The 24,757-nt window shown below is 38.8% G+C and overlaps 3 protein-coding genes across 3 annotated transcripts; 1 reads left to right on the forward strand and 2 right to left on the reverse strand.

The window, feature by feature from the left end:
• Window positions 1-10,886: 10,886 nt before the first annotated feature.
• On the forward strand, window positions 10,887-12,410 carry GCK72_025087 (uncharacterized protein; the record flags this gene model as incomplete). Its single annotated transcript, XM_003094478.2, has 5 exons — window positions 10,887-10,938; window positions 11,378-11,435; window positions 11,582-11,716; window positions 11,816-11,950; window positions 12,116-12,410. The coding sequence occupies 5 exons, from the start codon at window positions 10,887-10,889 to the stop codon at window positions 12,408-12,410; spliced, it is 675 nt and encodes a 224-aa protein (XP_003094526.2).
• Window positions 12,411-14,495: 2,085 nt separating this feature from the next.
• GCK72_025088 (uncharacterized protein) lies at window positions 14,496-17,773 on the reverse strand (the record flags this gene model as incomplete). Its single annotated transcript, XM_003094463.2, has 8 exons — window positions 14,496-14,561; window positions 14,854-15,004; window positions 15,053-15,174; window positions 15,231-15,320; window positions 15,474-15,563; window positions 15,613-15,723; window positions 16,535-16,760; window positions 17,418-17,773. 8 exons carry the CDS (start codon window positions 17,771-17,773, stop codon window positions 14,496-14,498), a joined length of 1,212 nt encoding a protein of 403 aa, XP_003094511.2.
• A 950-nt stretch (window positions 17,774-18,723) lies between these two features.
• GCK72_025089 (uncharacterized protein) lies at window positions 18,724-24,182 on the reverse strand (the record flags this gene model as incomplete). The annotated part of the gene is made up of 5 exons (XM_053736188.1): window positions 18,724-19,110; window positions 19,540-19,644; window positions 21,880-22,102; window positions 22,204-22,684; window positions 24,083-24,182. The coding sequence occupies 5 exons, from the start codon at window positions 24,180-24,182 to the stop codon at window positions 18,724-18,726; spliced, it is 1,296 nt and encodes a 431-aa protein (XP_053579754.1).
• Between the last annotated feature and the right edge of the window lie 575 nt (window positions 24,183-24,757).

Here is a 24,757-nt window from a genome sequence, read left to right on the forward strand (position 1 = left end):
TGTCATTTTGATCTTTTTATAGATTCGTAGTGTCAAATTTTTGTCCTACACTGAAAATGACAAGCCGTTGAACCAAAACTATAACATTCTAGTTGCCAGCTATCTTTGAAAGACGATTCTAGACATATAGCCTAATTATTATCGTTTTCTGAGTACATAGACTAACCTAAACACAACACGAATGAACGATCGTTTATCGAGATCGTTGACGAAGAAAACGGGGACAACATTGCTAAATTAACAATTCCCTCGGACACCTCCTTGGCTTGCCGACGACGACGACGACGACGACGCAGGAAAAAGCCATCGGAAGAGCGAAGAAGGCTTTTGGTGTTAGGAAGGAGAAGGGGGGGGGAGGCATACATGCCCTATGTACACTGTATGATGCGTGTGGAATTGTTGCCCCGCGCGTAAGATTCGGGAGGAAAAAAGAAGACCAGAGACAAGGACCGGTTTGCGGTTTGATTGTAGTAAATGATGAATTCTAGTGCTATCCACACCTCTTGGAGTTTTTCTTTTTTGGGTATTCATGGCTAACCAAGCGGGCTACTAGTAATTTACTCTCGGATCATCAATTAATTCATGTAGATCTCCTTCTTTTTCTCTTTTCTCCTCTACAGTCATCCTTTCTCTTTCTCTTCTCGGAACAGATATGTAGGAAAAAAGAGAGGAGAATTCTGATACAATGATACGAATAAAATATGTACATTGCAGTGTGTATAAAGTGCAGAGAGAAACGAGGAGAGGCGAATGGAAAATGTCATTGACAACAAGAAGAGGACAACGCTCTTTTTTGCCTCCCGGAAAAAGAGAAATTAGAAAAATCATATATTACGAATACTAAATATGGCGGTATGCTCAGGAAAAGAAAATCTGCTAAGACTGGCGATGCATGTTTCAGATTTTAAAGACGTCAGACACTTATGAAGCCTTACTATTCTTGGTAAAGATAATCTCCCATTCTGAGAATAAACTGATAAACAACAGTTAATAAGTGTAGTCATAGTTTTAAACAATTTTGTAGAAAAGTGAACATTTTATGAAAAATTCGAGTGACTGTAAAAAGAAACGCAAGCGGCTAAATCTAGCGAACCGGAACAAAACAACCTCAAGAAAATTGTGTACAAACAACATACATCATTTTTGAACAAAATCATAACAACCCAATAAACTGTTTTGTCAAAATTCTGAACCACTATATTTTATTTCTCCAATCAAAACAACATGTCCACTGCTAATTATCTTATCGCCACGTTGTAGTTACCCATACCATTCTTTCGGTTCATGTTTTCCCTATTTCCAACTCACAACTCGTGACAAGATACGATTGTGCATTCTCTATCTTATCAGTAATAGCGAACTGCCAACATGTACAAAAAGTTGAAAAAGTAAAAGTGATCAGTACGTTTTGGGTTGCGGTCGAGGAAGAAGGTGTAGGGGGGTTGAGTGTATCAACAGGAAATTGAAAAGGAAATTGCTCGGATTTTTAGAATCTCTAAAAATATGATCTTGCAAGTATAGTTTTCCTTTGTACAGATGTTTGAAAAGTTTGTAGTTTTTAGATGAACACATTTCGAAAAAATCGTAAACAAGTTGGACAAGTGCCAAGAGAGTGCGCGGAAAAGAATCAACAATGAGACACCGTTTCGCTGTGGCTCAATCGGAACGAAATTCAAAAAATTGTTTATAAAATTGTTTTTTGTACAAATAACATTTCAAAACTAATCAGGAAGACGGAAATCGGAAAAACTTACAAGTGAAATGTACTAATAAAGTATAACAGTGTTCCATTCATAACCTTTTTTGCGTAGGTAGGCTTTTTGTAGAGTACCTAGAGTACAGTATAGTGTGTCCCTGGGATGGAAGCCATGAAGTTTTTCAGACGAGACGGAATTTTTTAAGAAACAATATGAAAATGAAATCATATAAAAACATCGACTCGGAATTTTCAGAACCATTAGGATTTTTTGATCATAGAAACAATTCTCGCCAAGGGAACAAGTTTCAATTGCGAAATAACACTTTATTACGTCTTTTTCTGTTTTCCGGACTCAATTTAAACTATCGAAACTTCAGAAAACTTGTGAGCTCACCTCATCGGTACGGTTTTCGAGCAGTTTTGTTCAATCGAAAATAATAGGTTAGCTAAAATAGTACTTGACGGTTAAACGGAAAGAGGGCAATAGTTGAAACAACTCCGCGTCACCACCGCTACCACCGGATTTGTTTGCTCATCGCCGAGAACGAGGAGAAGGAAAAGAGAGAAAGTAGGAAAAGACTTTGCTAATATTCTTGTAGGCACCAACACAAGTGCCTTTTTCTCAATTCTATGCCGAATCACTTTTCACATTTGGCTCTTCTCGTTATTTGGCAGGAGGATACAACTTGACTAGTGTAGCAACACGTTTTTAGAGAAAACTGAGTCGCTTTGCTATTTTTTTCCACAGGAATTTTAGAAAATTCTGCCGAAAACAAATGAAACCTTACTAATGCTATGTACCTATGTCAACGACTTATATTTCTACATGAACGTTTTCATAAATAGAGTAATACTCACCTAATATCTTGATTAAACTTACCAACTTTTGCAAATCCATTTTTTCACTGGCATTACATTTTTCGTAAAACTGTCGATAATTTCCATTGTTCAATCAACCTTTTATCTGAAAACAAAAACAAGAGTCAGAAGATTAGAAACCAAGTTGTTTGTCAGGTTTTGTAGCAGAAAAGAGGCATCTGATAATTGATAATTGAACGTGCCACCGGTGTAAACAGACTGTTTTTGGTCTCTGAATTTGTCACAACTGTAAGCGGTAACTTCTTTTAAGTGACAAGAAGAAAGGTTCGCAATGAGTGGGTTGGACCAGCAAAAGTGATGTCATTCGGTGAAAAACCGTTTTGTGTACGTGTGTTGTGTTTAGGTTAATCACGGAAACTATCTCAGAAAGCAAAAGTGGGTGGACGGGATCATTCATTGTCAGGCGGTCGGATTGGAGGAAATTAGATCGAAAAGAGAATAGCTGCTGGAGAGAATGCAATGGATCCGAGGTTGCATCTATTTGGAAAGACATTCTTGTACAGTGTGGAGTGTTTGACATCAGAAGACACCTGCAGAATAAATAATTTGTAACCGTTACATTATGAAAAATGCAAATAATATCAAACAAATTGGATTGTCTGTAAACAACACTCTGTTCAAAATCATAATCTTCTCTGATTTCAGATTATCAATTTATACCCTTATCTTCAGATTTGCAGAATCACGGGGCAGTGAAGAAGTTTGCCGGCCCGGAGTCAAAAATGTGCACAATTAAAAAAAAAGTTCGAAATAGTCGAAAATGCGACTTTCGCAGAAAATTCAAGTTTTCAGATTTTTGTACTGAGGCCCGGTCCGTTGCAAGTTTGCTTATCCTGAATTGATGAAGAAATGAAACCAATCATCGAAATCATAATTTCTCCCACATCAGGTTTTGAAAGCCCCCAAAAGTCCCTTGCCCGTCTCCAACTTCAGAATTCCCAAGTTTTATGATGACTAAACTAAACATATTCAACTTTTGAATGTAGTCAGTCATAAGTAGTGCATTCATTTATTCTCAGAGATATATGTCGTTCATTCATCAGACCATCATTCACAGATCTCATCAATTTCTCATCGCCCTTTCTATCCCATAAAGTTCTCAATGGTCTTTCCCTTTTTTCCTGGTCCTAGACTTTTCTCATTTAGTCCTCCTCCCACCCACGAAAAAAACTTTCATTTTCTTACTGATGTGTTTCGAAATGAATAACTCATTTACATGATTAATGGGGACTAAAAAACGACAAACTAAACTAGACAAGAAACTAAACAACATGAGCAGATGTTTTGAGGTCAACGATTGGAGTAATGAGGAGAAAATGAGAGAAGGATGAGTCTAAGAGTTTTTGAGGAAACACTTTAGAAATTTACATCCGGGTTACACGGTCTATGAAGACCACATCATCATGGTTCGATGCCAAAGATGAGAGTACCAATGAAACATAACGTAAATACGAAACGATCCAAAACAATCTTTGAAGTGTCAATTTTACACAAAAGTTGATCATCTGGCTCTGAATATAAAAATATATGTACCAGGAATCAAAAGATTTCGAAAATTTCGGAAGTCGGAAATATTCCGAATCAATTTTTTTGGAAATTCCGGAATTTTTGAAAACACGGGTTTTCAAGTTTTCCATTGTCTGAATTTATAAATATGCAATAAAAACTAAAAAAGCGTTAAATCGCACAAATTTGTTAAAATAATTACGAAAATATTTGAAATTTCGGAATTTCTAATTTCCGTTCCCCACTTCCCTGATATGTACCTTTACACTCTCAATGTACCAAAGAACCGCCCAAGTAGTTCGTGAATTTCCGAAAATACAACCAAACACCAGGCTGGCAACTTGAACCTACACTTATGAATAAATTGCACCAACAAGTTACCATTTCCAGTCATCCGTCTTGTTTTTGTTCAATGATCCTATCACGTTCACATTACATGATTCATAACTATAGTAGTATACTTGCGTTGTTTCTTATAAATGAAAACTAAACTAATTGATGTATAAACAAAACTAATTATGAGTGTACGTGCACTTGAAAATGACTGATTTCTATAAACTTGTAAAATGTCATCTTCAAAAACGAACTAATGAGCTGTTTCCTTGATTATCATTACTTTCATAGAAAATTATTGTTGAGTAGACAGTAATCCCCAAGTTCCACTCTTAAAAAATGTTTCGTTGGTCAGTTGGACCATGTTTCAAAAATTCAATTTCCTTTCTCTTCTCTTCTTCATTTCTTCCTAAAAATGTCTTGTTTTGAGAACTGAACTTTCTGAGAACATGGCCCTTTGGTAGATAACCCAATTCCTAAGAACTCATCGACCACTCACTGGCCAAGAGAGTTGGAAACTGTTCACTTTTGTTTTCCAGCCAGACACCCACTTCCTTATTTCCAGAACAACAGAGATCGATTGTCTATTCTATTCATAGAATGAGCTGACTTCAAAACTTTCGACTTTCCGGAAAAACATATGGGAATCCAATTTTTCCTGGAACAAGTAAAACCGAGTCGAATCCAAAGTTTTAGTTGTTTTCAATTTGTGAATGTCTTGGTTTGTCTCCCTCATCTTTGACAGACTGTGTTCGTTGAAAACAATGAGGAAGACTTAGAACTCATTTATTCTTTTTTTCTTCCCGACGTTTCCTGCTTCTTTCTTGATAATGAGTTAGTTATTCCCTTTTCTTTTAAATGAACGTTTTCTTCACAACTTCATTGAAATTCTTGAACTTTTCCGAAACAAATTGGATAGGCAGACTTTCTCAGAAATGGAGAATACAAGACAATTCAATTGAATTTAAAATATGTGAAATGAAGAAAATGAAGTCCCATAGTAATTAAATAACTGATCATTGATGTTTTTAGTTAGTCTAAGCGTGTTGATTACTTTGATTCTTGTTTTTTCTCTTTCTTATTTCAATTAAAAGTCAAGAGCATGTGTTGTGAGTGAGCAGATTGAGTTATGTACTAAACCACCTGGGGTGAAGGTGGACTGAAGACTTGTAGTCTGTAATCTCATGATTTTCGAAGCCTTTTTTGTTTTCTAGATTACATTTTTTGTTTGGAAGATTCTTGATACAGATAACATACAACCAGTGGTATGATCAGAAAGAATCAAAAATTTCTATCCAAAATATACATTTTTCTGAAAACATTATTTTTTAATTTCTGACACCCAGTAGTCCAGGCAAAAGCTTAGAAAAACTTATAACAATAATCAAAAAACGATAGGTTCCACCGAGATTTGAACTCGGGTCGCAGGATTCAAAGTCCTGAGTGCTAACCGCTACACCATGGAACCGCACGGAGACTCCCTCGTCTTATTGTGTTGATGACTGCCCGTTGTGACAGGAGATGAGCGGCGCGGGAAGTTTGCGGCAGGCTAGCGGTTCTCCGCGGAACGCAAACGCTTTGTTAGCGATGTTGAAAGTTTCCAATAAAAATATAAAAATTTCCAAAACAATAAAAGGTAAGATACATATATTTCTGTTAAGAATTCAGTGAAACGTTTAGGACACTGTAGTTAGTGTAGTGAGAATGACGATAACTAAAATTTAAGGGTTTTTCAGCTGCTGATATTTAAACTTTCAAAGATTGTTCAACAAGATTTCAGCAGAAAAATTTATCATCATAAGATCGTGTTCTCCCTTCAAAAAATGTGTGCGTTCTGTGTAGTTGCTCACCTCCCATAACCAATATATCACTATAAAATGCTGCTTATACATACAAAATGATCACTGATGGTCACGTCACAACTGACCCATTTATTTCTAGCTCATCAAAACGTTTTGACCATTTCTGTGCGCGTCGGCGCCGGGACGCAAAAAAGGAAAAGCGGACAGCGGAATATTTGAAACACTTGTCAAATGAGGTCCCATGGGTGGTACAAATTGAATACACAACCATCAGTGACGAGCCGTGCGCCGATATGGAGTAATGACAGAGACGGGGTGGGCTCCGTTGGGTCAGGGGAGGGGGGCCTAACCCAAAAGACACAAAACACTTGAAAAATGGGGGGTCACGTGTATTTTTTTGTAGAGAAAAGTATGTTAGACATACACGTCAGCCGAAACAATTTAAGTGAGTTTGGTTTGCAGTTTGTTTCTTTTTTTGGTAAGAAATCCCGGAAGTTCTGAAATAGGTACATAATGGATCCTCCGCTACTCGTTCTGCTCTAGTTCCTGTTTTTGAACCCTTTCTTGAAATTGTTCGTGCTTTGTTTTTTCTTACACCCAGGAATCCTAGGCTAGGATAACGAACACTTTTTTGTAGTTATATAGTTTTGAACACACCATGAATGTATTTCGTAGGTTATAAAAAGGAGGATTGTAGGAATGGAAAACTTTAGAAAATGGAAAAACGCTTATAACATTTGAATTTGGATCCTCAGTTCTGATCGGTGAACTATACATTTGCAGAACTGTCACAAGGCTGTTTTTCAAAGATATAATTTTTGTCTTGTTCAATGAAACAAGTGAGGGTGGCACATGTATATGACACTTAACTAAAAATCTCATAAATGTCGAAACTATATTAGTCTGGGAGACATAGAGGAAGTTGCAATTAAGCCGATGACCAGAAGTGCTAAGATAACTTCATTAAAAGTAATGACCAGTGACCCCTTTCCATAAAGAGTTCTCTCTTTACTTCCGACTACAAATATGTTTCTGTCAAAAGACCTCCATGATGTCACCACTCATAAATCCCGATGATGATGATGAATAGTTTAATTGGCATCGTCTCTTTGCCCTTTCCATTAGTTTGCCCTTCCCCTTCTTCCTTCTCCCACCCATTCGTCTGTCACACGTCTTGAAAATTGAGAAATTGAGAGATTGAGCATTTTATGCGGAATGATAGAAGCCCCTGCGAACTAGGAGGCGAGAGGTTTTTATTGGGTTTCATTTGTCGGAAAAGATCATTCGGGGTGGGTGTATGGGAATAGCAAAATAGGAAGGTGTGGGTGAAAAGCGTCACTTTTTGGATAGGAAGTACACCGGAAACTGTCGGAAAGTTGAAGTGCATATTGTTATTTTTGGAATATCAGATTGAGATAGCCAGTCATGTTGGATTACGGTATCTATATGAAAAGTGGGTTTTGATTTGTTATTTTTTATATATTTGTCATTATATTGAGATCAAAGAAAATAGACTTCCACGAAATGAACAGCGGAATTAATTTTTATTTTTATTTTCACATTTCTAAAAACTGGCCATTGACTTGATTCGATGATTTATTCATATTGTTTTCCCTTGAGTGGTTTTTTTTCAAATTCTAGCAGTTCGAGCTCTTTGTTCACACATATTGAAAGACAATCCGGAGAATGAGCATGTTCCACCCACCCACTTCTGAACAATAGTATTCGAAAACACTAAACTAATAGCTCCCATTCCTTTTTTCCCAGATTTTCTTTTGTTTTCGTCTTCCACTTCTGTACTTTGGAGCTGCTAATCGTTTTCGAGTTCATTTCTACTTTCACCAATGAAAAAAGTGATGATGACTAGTTTTAGTATCTATACGATTCTTCCGCACAGCACCACTTACCAAAATTGTTTTGTTTTGACAACGTCAGCTTGTAAAACGGAATTCGATTAATTGTGATTAGTGGATGGAGGCAAAACAATACGGGGAGGGGTGTCCGGAATTTCGAAATGGATTGAGTCATAGGTAATAATGCTCATGCGTGTCTAACATAATTATTCAGTGGTTACAAATCCTTGTGGGTTCCTTTTTTTCCAAAAATTGATATTAATCGTCTTACTGTAGTTTTTGTGCAAACTTTCTGCCTCAGCTATCGGTGTAGCTAGAAATTGAAATATCCCGACTGTGAAACTAATTAATCACAATTCTCTCTCATTCATGACGTGGTGTCGACTTTTCTTGGACCCCCGCTTTTTCCGTCATTTCCATTCCGTTGCTTTTAGTTAGTTAACAAATGAAACAGACTGGAAAAAGGGGAAGTCAAAATGGAAAGTGCGTATTGTTCTTCGAGCAAATACTAGTTCTGTCTCGGGCTCCCACATGATTACTGATTGGGCTGATTAGTGACTCAATGATTGTTGATCAGTATTCAACTCACGTGACGAGTCGATTAAGAGTTTGCGGACCCCGGTTCTACATGCGTCCTCGCATACCAATCTATCATCCACTCCTACGACTTCCCCGTCTCCAAAAAAATGTTTGACCCATAATCAGCCAGACAACGAATCAATCAACCGCTGTTTTCTTCGAATTTGTCTTTTCCTACCTTGTTGTCAACATCATCAACATCTACCTACATCTCAACTATTGTGGAATAACAATTCCGGGTGGCCAGTCGTTTTTCTTCTGTAGACAGGAAACATTTTTGCCGTGAGAGTTTTGTTTGTTTGACCTGGATGGATGGAAAGATCTAGACGAGAGGAAACCTTACATTTCATAAAATGCAATTTTCCGATTTTCTAAAATTCGAGATTTTCATTTTACTCCATTACGAAACCTTATGTTGTTCTTTGTGTAGTAGTCTGCATATCAAAAGATGAGCCTGACCAACGAAGCAAACTTTCGAAATTTCGTAAGTTTCTAGACCGTATCACGTATTGACTCACGAACAGTTGTTTTCTTAGGTTTAAGTTTTCCGGAAAACGTGTATGATCAGGGGTACTAGGAAGTAATAGTTACTAGAGTCTCACGCCTGATCTCTGTTAGAACACTACATCGTATTTCAGAAGCCACCGATTTCATTTCAAACAATGCTCCCCAGATACCTCTAATTGCGAATAATCCCCTTTAGCTAGCCTGTTTCAACGTGATCATGATGAGTAAGAGATTCCCATCACATCATGAATATTAGAAAGCACAACCTGTCTAAATGGAAATGAGTTCCACTAACGGTTCACATTGCGTCATTGCGTTTCTTTATTAACGAAAAAAATTGAAAAATGAAAATGGAATACTGGATCGCAATCTATATTCAAATTTTTCTCCAATTTATCGAAATTTCAAGAAAACTCGTGTGCTCTTTAAGCCTCAATACGGTAGATTAACGGGACTCCTCATTTCCATACATATTGGAAAAAAATTCTCCATCCTCTTTTCCTTTTTCTCATTCATTACAATACAAATTTCGTATTCCGAATTCTTCCCATGCGTTTCTCCAATTCCTATTATTTTTCGTTGTCAGGCTGGTCGGAGTGGGTGTGGATGGAAAGTGGGCGGAGCCTTTGAAGAACCTCATGGCGTGGCTCAGCCTCATATATACAGAGGCTCCGTGGCTCCTTCATTACTTCGTTTTTGAAATTGATGACTATAGAGACATCACCGTTTCTCTTTTCTATTTTTCTTCTTTTGATTGTACCTCTCAACTCTAGGTGTCTCTAGGTATCTAGGTGTCGGGATTTTAGTAATGAGAATCTTCTCAGCTGACCAGGTGTGTTTTGTAAAACGTATTGAAGCCTTTCGAACTATCCGTTCCTAGTAATAATAAAAAGACTATAGATATTAGTTTTTGATTATTGGCTTACCCGAGATCCGAGAAGTGACCTAGAACCTCCTTCACCAAATTTCCACTAGCAGTATCTCAGAAGCCCATTTGTAAGAGACCATCTCTCAGACAGAAATCAGTTTCTGATGTTTTTATCAACAAAACATGAAACTTTGAAATTCTCCCCGTGATTCAGCCTTTATCTGATCTACAATCTTTTCATACTGATCTTCCCCCATGGCTACGATTATCAAAACAAAAACATACCAAAAAACAATGATCATGACCCACTGATATCTTGTAATTGATCTAGACTCCTTTTGTGTGTTGGGTCTTCTCCTCTTTCCCTTCTTCTTGGAAATATTCAAAGGATGTTCTCTTATCATCTTCAATCGTCAGTATGTCTACGTGAATTTCAATACATTTCATTTCCACTCTTTTTCATTTTCATTTTCCGCATCCTATCTTTTCCCAAAGCCCCGCCTCCTGGATGCTCTTTTAGTACCGCGCCGGAGTCGACTTACGCCTCCCATCACTTTTCGATTAGACTCTTTTTTCCCCATTCTCGGCCAACGTCACAGCTATTTACGACGACAGAAAAGAACATCTGCTTACACTGAGGGAGTGCGCCCCGCTCATTTTGTTTTTCTTGTGCTCTTTCCGTCCTTTATGGCCTTTGCTTTCCACCCTCTCTCAGAAACAGAGCTGGGTATGATAAATGTCTCGATTTAATGCCCTATGTGACTCATACTACTCCTCTCTTTATGTTTCTGACATCGACACTTTAATCATGAAATCTTTTGTTTTTCAGTCGTCAGTGCTTCCCGGGTAACACACGCACTATGCTGCACCCCATCGTTCTTCTAGTTGTTCTTTCCACCGCAGTCCATGCAGGTAAGCATAAACTTCTACAGTATTCCTCATCCAGAGTCTCTGAACTTTTTTTTACACCCCACGCATTCCAGGGTAATAAATGGGTTCTTCCTACGCAACGCACTTTTTTACAATGATTCATTTTGGTCCCTTGGGTTGATAGTGCAAATATCTTCTTTTTGTCTTTTGGTATTCACACTTTAGGACAGTTAAACTTGGATGAAACATGGGTTGTCTATACTTTTGGGACCTCCTGAAAAGCAGAGAAAAGGGAAAGGTCAATTAGTCAAAATTGGGTTTTTTGGGGCGGTTTTCCACCGTCGAACCCAATCGTGTATTCCCATTGGGACGTAAAACTAAATAGAGTCCAAAAAAAGAACAAACATTCTTTTTTTTTTCAATCAAGTTCCGGGATAGGCAACTAGTACGAAAGTGCACTGGATACAAAATTGAATTACAGGACGCCCGCGACGTGCGCTCGATGGACTAGACGGAAGCGGATTTGGATTCGAAAAGAGGTGAGAGAGGGAGGACCACTAATCTGATATGGGGGGTCATTGGACCATAGGGATTGTGGAGATACACTTTTGATCTTTGAAAATAAATATATTATCCGGTCTCTGATGCGCTTGATGTGTTTCATAATATTTTGTGTTTCATTCAGAGCTCTCAACTCTTTGGACGGTGCCGGTTTCGGTTTCGAGAAGCGTGCACTGAACTCTTTGGACGGCAATGGATTTGGATTCGAGAAGCGTGCTCTTGATGGTCTTGATGGTACCGGATTCGGTTTTGACAAACGGTAAGGGTGTAGACATTAAGGTCAAGTCTAATTAAAGACGTCATTCTCTCTCATTACTTTAATTGTCTGCTTCTATTTAGTCTACGATACGTTTTTCAGTGCCCTGAACTCCTTGGACGGCAATGGATTCGGATTCGAAAAGCGAGCTCTTGACGGGCTCGATGGTACCGGGTTCGGGTTTGACAAGAGAGCCCTCAACTCCTTGGACGGAAACGGCTTTGGATTTGAGAAAAGGTGTGTTGTGTTCTTTCTCTATTAGGGCAACGTAGGGCTAGCCAATTAATAACACCTGGTTTCAATTTATCAGCTGTTTATCGTCGACTGAAATTTTTTGATCTGATATTATAAGATAAATATCACAAGATATAGGTCACAAGTTTATTTTTTTCTTTTTTCCAGAGCCCTCAACTCTTTGGACGGAGCCGGATTCGGATTCGAGAAACGTGCTCTCGACGGGCTCGACGGAACTGGATTCGGATTCGACAAAAGAGCTCTCAACTCCCTTGATGGCAACGGATTCGGATTCGAGAAGCGCGCCTTGGACGGACTTGATGGTACCGGATTCGGATTTGACAAGCGGGCGTTGAATTCTTTGGACGGAAATGGTTTCGGATTCGACAAGAGAAACTTCAAGCACTCATCCAACAAACTCCGCTCGGTGTTCCGGAACTTGAGAGGGCTCAAGCAACATTAGTTTTGGAAATGGAATAAATCCCCGATCTCACTCTTTTTAAGTTATTTGTCATTTCTTCTTCTCCCAAAAAAACCCCCCTTCTGTGTTCTTGTGTTCTCTGTCCCCACAACCCTTTGGCCCTATTGCCCTTGTTCAACAGAACTGAATCGGAATTTCTTACAAGCAACTGTTACATTTACATTTTAAATTATTTACACCATTTCTGAACAAAACATTAAGAAAGCAAACACACACGCATGTTCACCCATTCTCCCCCACCCTTTCTCCCCTAATTTCTGTCTTTGTAATTTTTTTTTTGAAAAAAAAACCAGCTTGAGCGTCAGAATAAAGAATTCAATTTGTGATTTGATTTGAGAATTTTGATTCCAGGTTCTGAAACTGCTTTGAGCTTCGGGGCACTGAAATAAATGAGCAAATAAACGAGAAGGGGGTCTCTAAAATGTGTTTAATTGAAAAATGTGTGAAACGAGACGACAACAAGGAAGATATGGCCGAGTGCACACTGCACTAGACACTTTATTTCACAAGTACTTTTAATATATTATCGCCACGTTTTTGTTTCATTTTCTTTCTTCTCCCGGGGGCGTGGGTGGTAAAGACTCACGCTAGTTGTGGGTGTTGGATGGTATTCATTCATTATTCATCTCTTATTTATTTGATTTCTTCGGGTGAGGGAACAATCTTGACAAAAAAGAAATTATGAATAGATTTAAGTGCACGTGGCTGGGAAAGTTCAAAGTTAGATGCTAATTTGGGACGTATTGGTTTCGGTGGTATCTAAAAATATTCTATATAACAAAAGGACTTTTTAAGGACATTCACTAATAGTAATTATCTTAATTGGGTTTCTTAATTAACAAAAACGCAATTTCCAGAAAGCAATATCTCATGAATATATTACACTAATTTTCATGTGATGCTCATGATAACGATTTTGGTAATTAATGTCCTTTTTACGCTTTTTTTCTGTTTCTGCAACGGACGATTCTCAGTACACTACAAAACAGAAAAATGGTTATGAAACAAAGTGTTCTATTTATGTACTATTGTTCCAATATTTAGGACATCTTAAGAATGAAACAATGACCATCGTCAAACTTATTGCCTCAGACACCACCCAAGGGAAGCATTCTCGATTTTATGAGCTGGACAAATTGCTTTTTGCGGTTGTCTTGTGGGTGGTCCTAAAAAATTTCTGAAAAAATGATTGGTTGAGAGAGTTCTGTAAGAAATGATGTCCAAGTAAAATATTTTATTGACAAATTTGAAGGAATGATTCGGGAGCGCCGATGAAAATCACAAAGATAATTGCTACAAGCAAGAAGAATAGAGACCGGAGAATGACTACAACTAGGGAAGAATGACAAGATTTTTTCATGGGAATGCTACAAAAAAAAAAGAAAAAAAGGTATACAAAGATTCAAAATATGAAGAGATTTAGTAATATCTAATGTAAAAAGGAAAAAACTCTACAAATGTATGTAAAATTGTTATGTTTTCGAAGCAAAGAGCTAGAAATCGGTAAGCAGCCTGAACTGGGACAGCATGCGTTGCTCAGCAACCACTAATATCAGTACTTACAACAGAAAAGCAGAAATTGAGAAACTAAAAAACGGTAAACAGGGATCATGGACAAGTTTTGGGGTTCTAGGTTACAGAAAGGGAGTTTGACAGGTTTGCAACAGGCCGGACCGGGCCAATTTGAGATTTTTGAGATTTTTCACCGGCCCTGCCTGTCCCAAGTCTCAGCACAAAAATTTGAAATGTTTAAATTTAAATTTTTTTTTCAAAAAAAGTCGAATTTTCGACTATTTTCCCAACTAACAATAAAAAAGCGTACATGGGATTTTTGACAGTTTTTGATAAATATTCCAAAATATTTCGAAAAATTTTGTGACTGAAAATTTTGCACATTTTGACTCCGGACCGGGCCAAAATTTGGCAAGTCTGGAGTTTGGGAGAAAATGAAATTGAGTGAAATTTCAAAAACTGGAGGAGACGTGTTAAGATAAGTCTACCATAGAGCCACACAGTTTGATAAAAGAGAATAAATAAATAAATCTGATCCAATATGGACGAATGGAATTATTGATCCGGCGCATCCAACAGACGACGACGGTTTCTTCGTGGAGGTGGACCTTCGGGGATTCTCTGAAACATATATTCAGGCTCTTATAATATATGTTTTACACATTTCAAACTAGATTGATTTTCAGAAAGTGAAAATGGCAAGTGAAATCAATTGGTCACTCGGTCTCCAAGTTTTCATCAGGACACCTTGGAGATTTTTCATGCTCCAATGATGCGTGAACTTAATTCAAACTTCCAAAAATATACATTTCCCCTATAACGTCATCTTAATGCGATTGAAATATATTCTCCCGGAGAACATTTTCCCAAAAACTCTGTGCACGGAGGGGACAATATCCAAAATCAAACATACTCGGCTCTGAGGTCTTCCTCTTTCACGATTGTTTTCACGAGGGGCTCGGTTGGTATTCCTCTTCTGGTCTCTGCCACGTGGTTTACGATTGAGAAACTTGTGCGGGAACTTGTCCGTTTTTCCAGTCTTCTCGAACCGTCCACCGGCATTCCTAAAATCCACAACTTCAATAATTATTGTGGAAATGATGATTTCTTACATTTCTGCACGAGTCATCTTGATAGATCCACAGTGGCTGATCGTGATCGGGTGATAGAAGAAACCGTTCTCGTCACATGGATACTCCGTAATCTTATCAATGACCTCTTTTCCGCATATAATCTGAAATAATGGAAATACGTTTTGAATATCCCAAAGAATTAATATCCAAAACTCACGCATCCAAGTGGGATATGATCCTCGCTGTAGTGTTCCACGTCTTTACTGGTCGTAATAATGAAACGACCTCCTCCGTACACTTTGTCAACCTGAGAAATCATTTAATAGCAGTTAGAACAAAATTTTCCAAATTTTCACTGATACCGATATACCGGTGACTGGCAGCTCACTCGAACTTAAGCTCGGGGACGAGGCGTGGGTCTCGTTGCGGAATTTCGATTTACGGCGGCTTTCTAACGTACTTTTCTCATAACAAAGAATAATACTATGACAGTCGCAACAAGACCCACACCTCGTCCCCAGGCCGATGTTTGAGTGAGCGGCTCAACCACCTGCAAATGGGCACTAAAAACTTAATAATTCCAAAAGTTGTAAACTAACATTTTTGTTGGCCACCAACACGTAACTATCGTAGAACTCCGAGTCAATCACTGGCTTCTTCTGGTAGAATCGTGGTGTATCCCTCGGATGCATCGGCTTCAACACTCCTCCCTGTAATCATAAATGTGGTTAGTATATAGTTATACCAACAAAAAAATCTGGCTCTACCGTCCGATCGAGGTTCTTTGAAATTATCGAGGTCCTTTGAAAATAACGAGGTCCTTTGAAATTATCGAGGTCCTTTGAAAATATCAAGGTCCTTTGAAAATATCGAGGTCCTTTGAAAATATCGAGGTCCCTTCAAAGTACAGGGGTCCTTTGAAAATATCGAGGTCCTTTGAATGTTATTTGCAAAATTTTTTTCTGTACACAGTTTTTTTTTTTTGAGTTGAATTTCGTTATTACATCTTCTGTACTGAAATCATTAATTTCAAACATTCAATCATCAATTTGAATGAAACGGGCCAGATGGTCGCTGGGAGTGGCAGATGGTCAAACGGCAAAATGCGACAATGACTGCTCCATTTGGAAACGCCCTACAATATTTACTATGTAGGAGGAGCCTGAATGCACGCATGATAACGTAGTAACGTCGTTTGTATCACAATGTTATATATATATTCATAAAACTTATAAACGATAATAATTGGAAAACTGTTATAAAAAAACAATAAAAAATACAAAAATTCAAACAATATTCGCTGTTTGCGAGAAAAGTACTCCCAATTTTCAAAGGACCCCTGTACTTTGAAGGGACCTCGATATTTTCAAAGGACCTCGATATTTTCAAAGGCCCTTGATATTTTCAAAGGACCTCGATAATTTCAAAGGACCTCGTTATTTTCAAAGGACCTCGATAATTTCAAAGGACCTCGATAATTTCAAAGAACCTCGATCGGACGGTAGAGCCAAAAATCTTTACCTCCAAATATTTTCCCTCGGCTTTCCGGTGGAACACGGTTCCTTTTAGGCTCAATGACAATCCATGACGAGTCGTTGTCTTTTCTTTGCACATTTTGTCGAAATGTCTCTTCACTTTTGGGAAATCGTTGCCTAGTAGGATAATCACTCTTCCCAAGAAGTATCCGTTGGCTTCCATGTCGAAGAAAATGCGGTACGGCCCGCATTTGTAGTAAGCCAGTGCTCTGCTGAAGTTTTATCATTTGAATGAGTAGATAATGCGTATTATTATTATAATATCTATTTAGCTATTTTAGAAGAAAGTGCGTTTTTATTTTATCAATTTTACAAGACCTGGACGATAAAAAGGAACGTCATTAATCATTCGGTACATGCGTTGTCGAAAAAGTTTTGGTGTCTATAATGCAGCTATACTTACACCAAACTCATCAATTTTCTGCCTGGCCGGGCCGGACCGGGCTGAGATTTTGCTCGGCCCGGCCCGACGCGGTCAGCCAAAAAAATCAAATTTTTTGATGCATAACTAGATTTTGATAGAATTCTGAGGTATAGTCAAAAATTTGACATTTTTGGAAAACAATTTAGTTCAAACGTTTTTTGAATTTCAAACCCCGGGCTATTAGCTATTTTCCAAAAGAGTACGTTTTCATTATATGTTTTTATCAATTCTATGTATATGACCCAGCCGATAAAATGGAAAATCATTAATCATTCGGTACGCGCTTTGTCCTAAAAGTTTTGGTGTCTGTTAGATAAGAAAAAAACACGGAATAGCCGGTTTGATATCTGTTTGAGTGCATTTTTTAAAAAAGGGACCAAAAAAGTATTTTTTTAGTTTACGCTAATAAGTTATTGTAGACCACAACGTTTCTCATAATACTTACCAGTGAAGGACTACACGATTTGATTCTTGCACTGGTACGATTCGTGGCTCTCCCACCTCTTCCTCCTCTCCATATCCCGCCGCTTCTCGTGCACCACGTCTTCTTGCTTCACAAATATTACAGGCATAATCACACTCCCACAGAGTTGACGCCACTGAATCCGCATAGTGTGGGGAACCCGAAAGAGTGTACTCCGATTCATCCGAGGAATGGACACTGTCAGCCTCCACGTCCCTCACGTTCTCAACATTCTCCACAATTGCTACTGGGACTACCGCCAAGGGGACGACCGCCGCCAAATTCTCCATCACATTTTCACCAACAGTGTCGGCCACACCCAATCCACTCTGAGCCATTGGCGCTGAAAGAAAAAAACAATCAAATGATATCTGAGAGAACACGAGAACTTGGAGGGGGCGAAAAACGGGAGTGACAAAATATAGAACGGTCTTGGAAACCGCGTCGAAAGAGAAAAGAAGAACGAAAATGCGGAGAGGGAGGCAATGGTTTATTTCTTCGTGAAGAGAAGCAGAGAAAAAGGAAAAGAATTGAAAAAATACCAGAAAAAATTCAAAAAGAAAATGCGGAGGAAAAATATGTCGAATCGAGAAATTGAGTCGAATGAAGAATAAAACTGGTTTGATTGAGATACAAAAACCAAATATATATGATTGTAGTCAATAAATGAAAAGTTCAAAACAAAGTCCATCTTGCTCTAAAAAGTAATTTCGCCTTATTGGCAACAGAATAATTAAATGTTTTGCTATTAATTTTCTGATAAATCCAATTTTCGACCCGAAGGAAGGAAGCAATTGTCATGTCTGAATCCAGCTGTTATCAATACCAAAACAACAAAAACCACATTGCTACACCACAGATTTATGAATAGATAGTTAGAGCAGAACAGCGAAGATCACTTTAGAAGAGATGAAAAGAAAATGGAATTTGGGACTTTTGAAATAAGTTAGGGTCAAGAGGTGGGTTTTGAGATTTGACAGAAGTAAGAGGAACAAAAACAAACAAAAAAGATGGTTATTTGATGAAATAAATAAAGCCAGAACGGCGAAAAATAGAACAGGAAAACATATTCAAATGATTATTCAACCGGCTCAATTTTTGAAAAACGTTCCGCTTGGATCGTCAGAAATTGAAGCTAGTCAGTCATCATCAGAAGATGTTTGGGAAAACTGAAAATTAATGCAAAAACAAAAATGTCATGCACACAGAGAGAAGTTGTAACCACAGTACAGGTAAAAGTAAATAGAACACATGACAACAATAATAACATATCGTTACAACATAAATCTTAATCCGAGTCGGATCCTGATGTTGACTTCGATGAAGAGGAAGATCCGGAAGACGAAGAGGATCTTGAGGACGATCTGGATCTTTTCTTGGTCTCTTCACGATCCGATTCGATCTCCTTCTTTGTCACGGGAGATGCACTTCTAGATGAGCTGCTGCTCGGAGAACGTCCGCGAGATTTTTTAGCGGATCGCTCTTGACGTTCGAGCTCTCTTTTCGCATCTTCCTTTTGGCGACTGAGTTCACGTTGAGCTTCACGCTCCTGGCGTTCTTTCTCGAGGCGCAAACGGCGACTTTCATCTTCCTTCTCACGGAGAGCCTGAAGTTTCTTGCGCTCTTCGAGCTCCTCCTGACGCTTCTTGTGCTCCTCCAAAGTCAGCTTCTTGCTCTGGAAAACCATAGCGTACTTTTTGAAGTTAAGCGGTCTAATTTTTGCTCAAACGACGCATATTCCATTAGAATATTTTCTATTTTAAAATCAGAATCAACTCGAAATGTAAACAAAAGTATCAAGCTGAGGCTTGCAGTTACCAAAAACATGTGTGGGAGGATGATTCAACCTGATTATAATTGGCCCCTTGTAAGCATTCAGCTGATTCTTATAACAGAGTTTGAATTTTGTGGTCTAATTGATGTTTTCATATTCTTCCAGCGGAAAAACAACTCCGGGTTTGTCAACACGTGAGTAGTGACATTATTTCTCTTTTTTAAATTTCAAACAATAAAAATTTCAAAAAAATTCCAAGCACAAGTAAGAATCAAGTTCATCCGACAGAAGTCGTTTTCCCACATTTTAGTTTCAAAAAATAAAACCAACCTCCTCTTTTTTCCAGTGTGGTGGTGTCCTGGAGCGGTCTCTTGTCCCACTGTTGAAGGTGAGCTTTCCACGTCCTCGGATTTTCACTCCATCCTTGACGATTGTCTGTAAAATGGAAGTTTTAAAATCGAAACCTCGAGTATTATTAGTTTTTGGCGGGAAGGTTGTTATGTAGCTTATAAAAACGAAGAGAATGAAAATCACTACGATAAGGAGAGTAAGAGAAACAAGAAAAAGAAGAAGAAATATGAACCCCACGTCCACAAACATACATCCGAATATAATGTCACGAAGTCATATGAAAGAAGAAGAAGTGAGCCAAAAATAGAGAGTATAGAGGGACGGGAAACGCGAAAAAAGAGAATATCTTTATCTCTTTCTGACAAGATAATCCGAAATTGAACGAAAGTGTAGTTAGTGTTACCAAAAGGGACTTGTTTTTTTCTTACTGTACTTTTTTCTCTGAAAGTCAGCACTAATGTGACAAATCAGGTGACAAAATTTCAATTTTTCGGTCATGGTTTCAATTAGTATAGCTAGCGATCGTAATCATTTTCTCATGACATTTGGAAAATTCCTCGGAATTGCTAGAAATTCACATTCACTCGAAAAATGTTGGACGATGGCCTTTTGTAATGAGAAGTGACCTTATGACTTTTGAGAAAATTTTCGAAACGGAATGGAATGGCTGTAGTCAACATTTCAGAAACTGAGAGTCAAGTACGTCAAGATCTGGGATACTAAATGAAATGTGAGCTGACGTTTACGACCACCGGCACTTGAGAATAGAACTACAAATCCAATTTACTAATGGATACTTGCTTGCTTGAGTCATTTGAAAAAGCAAAAAAGAAGAACTGACATAATCTTACTTTTAATGGAATGGACTAATGTAGGAAGGTAGTTCTACTAGAGAAGAGAAATACGTCAAAATCCATATTCTCGAAAACCATAGTGATTGCCAAGACAACCCGAAGTGCTCGTAAAACATGGAAAGCACAAATGTTGTTTTGAGTCGCAATGTTTTTGTGCTAGGAGCATTTAGAATCAATACGAGAAAGTATAAAAAATTTGGTCAATTTGGTTAATCGTGTCACTCGGTGTGGCTTTCATCGGTGGTACTGCACAATTGTTTATTTACTCAGATAGCTTTTACGGTTTCAGTACAGGAGTAGACCAATATTGACACAACTTCTGAAAAAACCAGACTCGCAAAATATCGGCCCGGCCCGTGTCGGCCCCGCTCGATCAGCACGGAGTCAAAAAAGTGCACTACTTTTTCACGAAATTTTCAAAAATTTCTCGAAGTTTTTTTTTCAAAAATCCTATGTACTCTTTTGTAAACTACTGTTGTCTAGATATATTGTTTTGACAAAATTATTAAAAAAGGAAGCTGGTGGTCAAGTAGTATGAAACTATAAAACTATTGACTACTGTGTGGAGAATTAGAAATACTCTGCTTGGCTTAGTAGGTAGCAACGTTTTTTTTCAACACGCAACATTTACGCTGTTTGAGGATATTTTACGCCTTCTCTTCAGCAAAAATACTTCCGAATAACTCCTAACTAACTGAAAGGAGTGGGCGAGAAGAAATGAAAGAATTTTCGAAAAAAAGTGGGAGAAACAGTAGTACTTTATTTGTTTTCTACATACTTATCTTATTACTTATCCTTATACTTATCTTACATACTTATTGCCGGCAGTGAGCAAAATCGATGCGAGAAGTAATTGCACGTTAGAGAAGGAATTGTGTTCTGAATCGTAGTCGTGTGTTTTTTTAGCAGACGACGTCATATGAAAAGCCTGGGAGTCTGTTTAACTCCGTGAATTTTTTCTAGTGAGCCTTTAATCTAGAACATTTCAAAAATGTTTTCTGTTGTTTTGGAACTTATCTACAACAAAATGGCGATGAAAACTGCATGTGTTGTTCAAAAAACCATCTACGATCGCCACATTTTTCTTGTCAGCCCAAGCTCGATATGTGTCATGTCTCGCAGAAGCAAAGCCTAGATAAAATCAATACAACATAATTGTCATGGGCAACAGGGCACGACATGCGTAGCCAAAATTTACACGTTGGCACATTTTAGAGGGGATGTTATTTGGTTGGAAAAAATGACTCATTTAGATCAAATTCAATCAATCAAAAAGCAGGGTTCTCGAGAATTGTCGGAATTGGGAAAAAAGTTGCGGTCAGAATTTTGGCACCTAAAAGTTGTCGTGGACAGCTCAAAAAAACCAAAAGTGGAAATTCAGAAAATGTTCCAGTATGAAACGTCTCTTGCTAACCGTTCCTTCTCATTAGTCATCAATTTTTTTCTTCAAAACTCAAAAACTTACGGGTCTCTTGCGAGGCTCCTCTTGTCCTCGACGCCCGTCCCGACTGCGGCTTCTTGACCTGGACCGACGATCCCGTGCATCGCGACCTCGGCGATGTCTGTCGGAGCTTCGGTCTCGATTCTTGCGATCCTTCTTCTTTCCATCGCGCTCTGGAGACTTGGAGCGTCTCATCAGCCAATTTATGGTACGTGGCTCGTCGTCCATTTTGCAGCCGGTCGGTTCTCTGGAATGACAAAATTGTTTATATTTGCGAAAGTTGGGTGACTCGGGAAGTGACTGTTATATTCTATTCCGGAGCATTGAATTTCACTTTATTTCACTCACTCTTCAACGGCTGATGCCTGTTTTGCTGGAGGATTGGCGTCTCCCTTCTTGACCATCTCACCACAGTGAGTGATTTGGACTTTGTGAAGCGGCTTGTCCTCGTCTCCTGTCTCAAGGTTTTCGATGAAGCGCACCACGTCCTGTCCCTTGATGACCTCACCAAACACCACGTGTTTCCCGTCTAAATGTTGCACTTCTTCTGTTGTAATAAAGAATTGGGAACCGTTGGTGTCTGGTCCTCGGTTGGCCATTGAGAGAAGGAACGGCTTGTTGTGCTTCAGGGCGAGATTCTCGTCGTCAAATGTGCGTCCGTAGATAGAGTAGCCTCCTTGGCCATTTTTCATGGTGATGTCTCCACCTTGGATCATGAATCCTTTGATGACTCTGTGGAAGATCGATCCCTGATATGTTGCTTCGTGTCCATAGAGAATTCCGAGCTCGCCTGTGCACAGTGCGCGGAAGTTCTCCACAGTTTGGGGACCTGAAATATAGAAACATGAGTGATATTGAAGATTTTTTGTTTTCTGGTGGTAACACAAAGAATTTTTCGCATGTTTGTGATTAAGCTGACTAGTATCGGACCGTAACTTGCTCTAAAGAAGAAAAATTCACCAAAACGTAGATCCTAATGAGTTCTATCCTCATTCCTGAAACGAGTAGGCTGAAAACGTGCTAAATTGTTAATTACAATAGTTTTTCCCGAATCTCGCTATCTAGACTGTCTAGGAGCATATCAATGAGCCATATGCCAATGTGTATTGAGTCAGAAGCATAAAACTTGCTGAAGTCCACATTTTGGATGGTTAACTGATCGAATAAGTTTATAGCACGCTGCAGCTAACTTAGGCCTAGCTGGATCAGAGGGTGCGGCAAACAAAATTTGTGTATTTTTTCCGGATTCTCCTCGGTTTTTGGACAATGGTTGGGCCGAAACGGGGCGACAAGGACCTGCACGTAGCTCCAAAAACCAAAACTTAGATCTCAGCGAGTTCGATGTATGTGACCCAATACGGACCAGATGCCGGATCGGTAATGTGCCGCGGGCCAGAAAAAAAGCCAAAAACCGCAAAAATGGCCAAAAAGCCATTCTATCCCGGCCGGCGACTTATTAACTATCCACGATCCTGCCCGTAGTAGGTCAGAAACATAGCACTCACTGAGATCTACCTTTTGGTGTATTTTTCAGCTAATAATATTACAGTTTAAGCAAGTTACGCGGCGGTCTGATCCGGCCTGTTCTCAAGTATGTTTTTGTTTAACTTTTTTCAAAAAAAGGGGAAATTTCCGTTTTTCTCACCAAAAATAGTAGCAAAATGCGATACGACCTAAAATTATCGCTCTGACACTTGCTTTGTATATGGAACGAATATAAATTTTGCTATTTTCGGCATTTTTTCTGCTCAAAAATTTCGATTCTGGGCCAAATCATTTTCGGCAACAACCCTGGTGCCAATTATTGTTAGCGTTACAAAAAGTGCGTCTGTTTTATCCGAATTCTCGAAAATCTTGGTCTGCCACGCCGCGAAATTCGTGGGAGTTTCCCCAATGTTTGAATAATTTTGTTTTAGCATGCGAGGTTCTATTTTTGCCTCCTGGGAAGAATGACAGACTGGCGAATTAGAAGAATGGTGGGCAGCTGGTTGGCCTACCTCTCCTGCTCGATATATTGATTCCTTGGGGTATTCTACGTTTTTTTTTCGAAAGTGGGGTGGTTTGATTTCGAAAAGTATCATAAGATGGTGCAAATTCGATTTTAAGAAAGTTAGCACCTATTTCCTAATTTTTCGCACGGTTTTTATGAAAAAAATGCTCCACTTTTGCATTTTGATCAAGTCCTGGGCGCTTTTAAAATTTTCTAAAACATTTCTTGAAAACTTACAGGCATGATTCCAGAGAGCGAAGACAATCCTTCCGACAGGTTCACCGTTGACACTGATATCGAAGAACGTGCGTTTGTCTCCTCGGATAGCGGGGGGCATTTTTGTGTGGTAGAGGAGTCAGAAAGGACTCAGAGCGAAGACGTGCGAGGACAAATATGGGTAAAAAACGACGGAATGCGTCGTACACGTACACAATGGGGGTAGGTAGAGTGAGCGCTCGCAGTGCAATTGCGGGTGATGCGCAGTCTCGCGTTTTCGCAACGGAGCGCACTTGCCTGCAACAACGAAAATAACCGCAGAGAGAGGAGGAGGCCTCGGCCCGCTTTTACATTGACTGCTGCCTAAAAAATGGAGGATGGAAGAAAGAATACGGAGACGAGGTCTTAGAACGCCAGAGCATTCTTACACCAATTTTTTCCTGATAATATTTGATGAAAAGAATAACTTTATTGAAATGATTTTAAATTTTACATAAAACCCACAAAAAAATTACATAAGAAAAAAAATGAGGGAAATTAAAACTTTGTAGGGAGATTTTGGAGAATTACTCGTTTCAAAACATAGTTTTGGTTTGATGGAAAAGGCGGTGAATCAGTTCAAGGGAGGGATGGAAGTAACGGGATTTTGCTTACAAATGATCGGTATAGAGGAAGGGGGGACGGGCTAAGCGTTCT

The sequence above is a fragment of the Caenorhabditis remanei genome, chromosome X (assembly GCF_010183535.1).
Source record: "Caenorhabditis remanei strain PX506 chromosome X, whole genome shotgun sequence".
Lineage (NCBI taxonomy): Eukaryota > Metazoa > Nematoda > Chromadorea > Rhabditida > Rhabditidae > Caenorhabditis > Caenorhabditis remanei.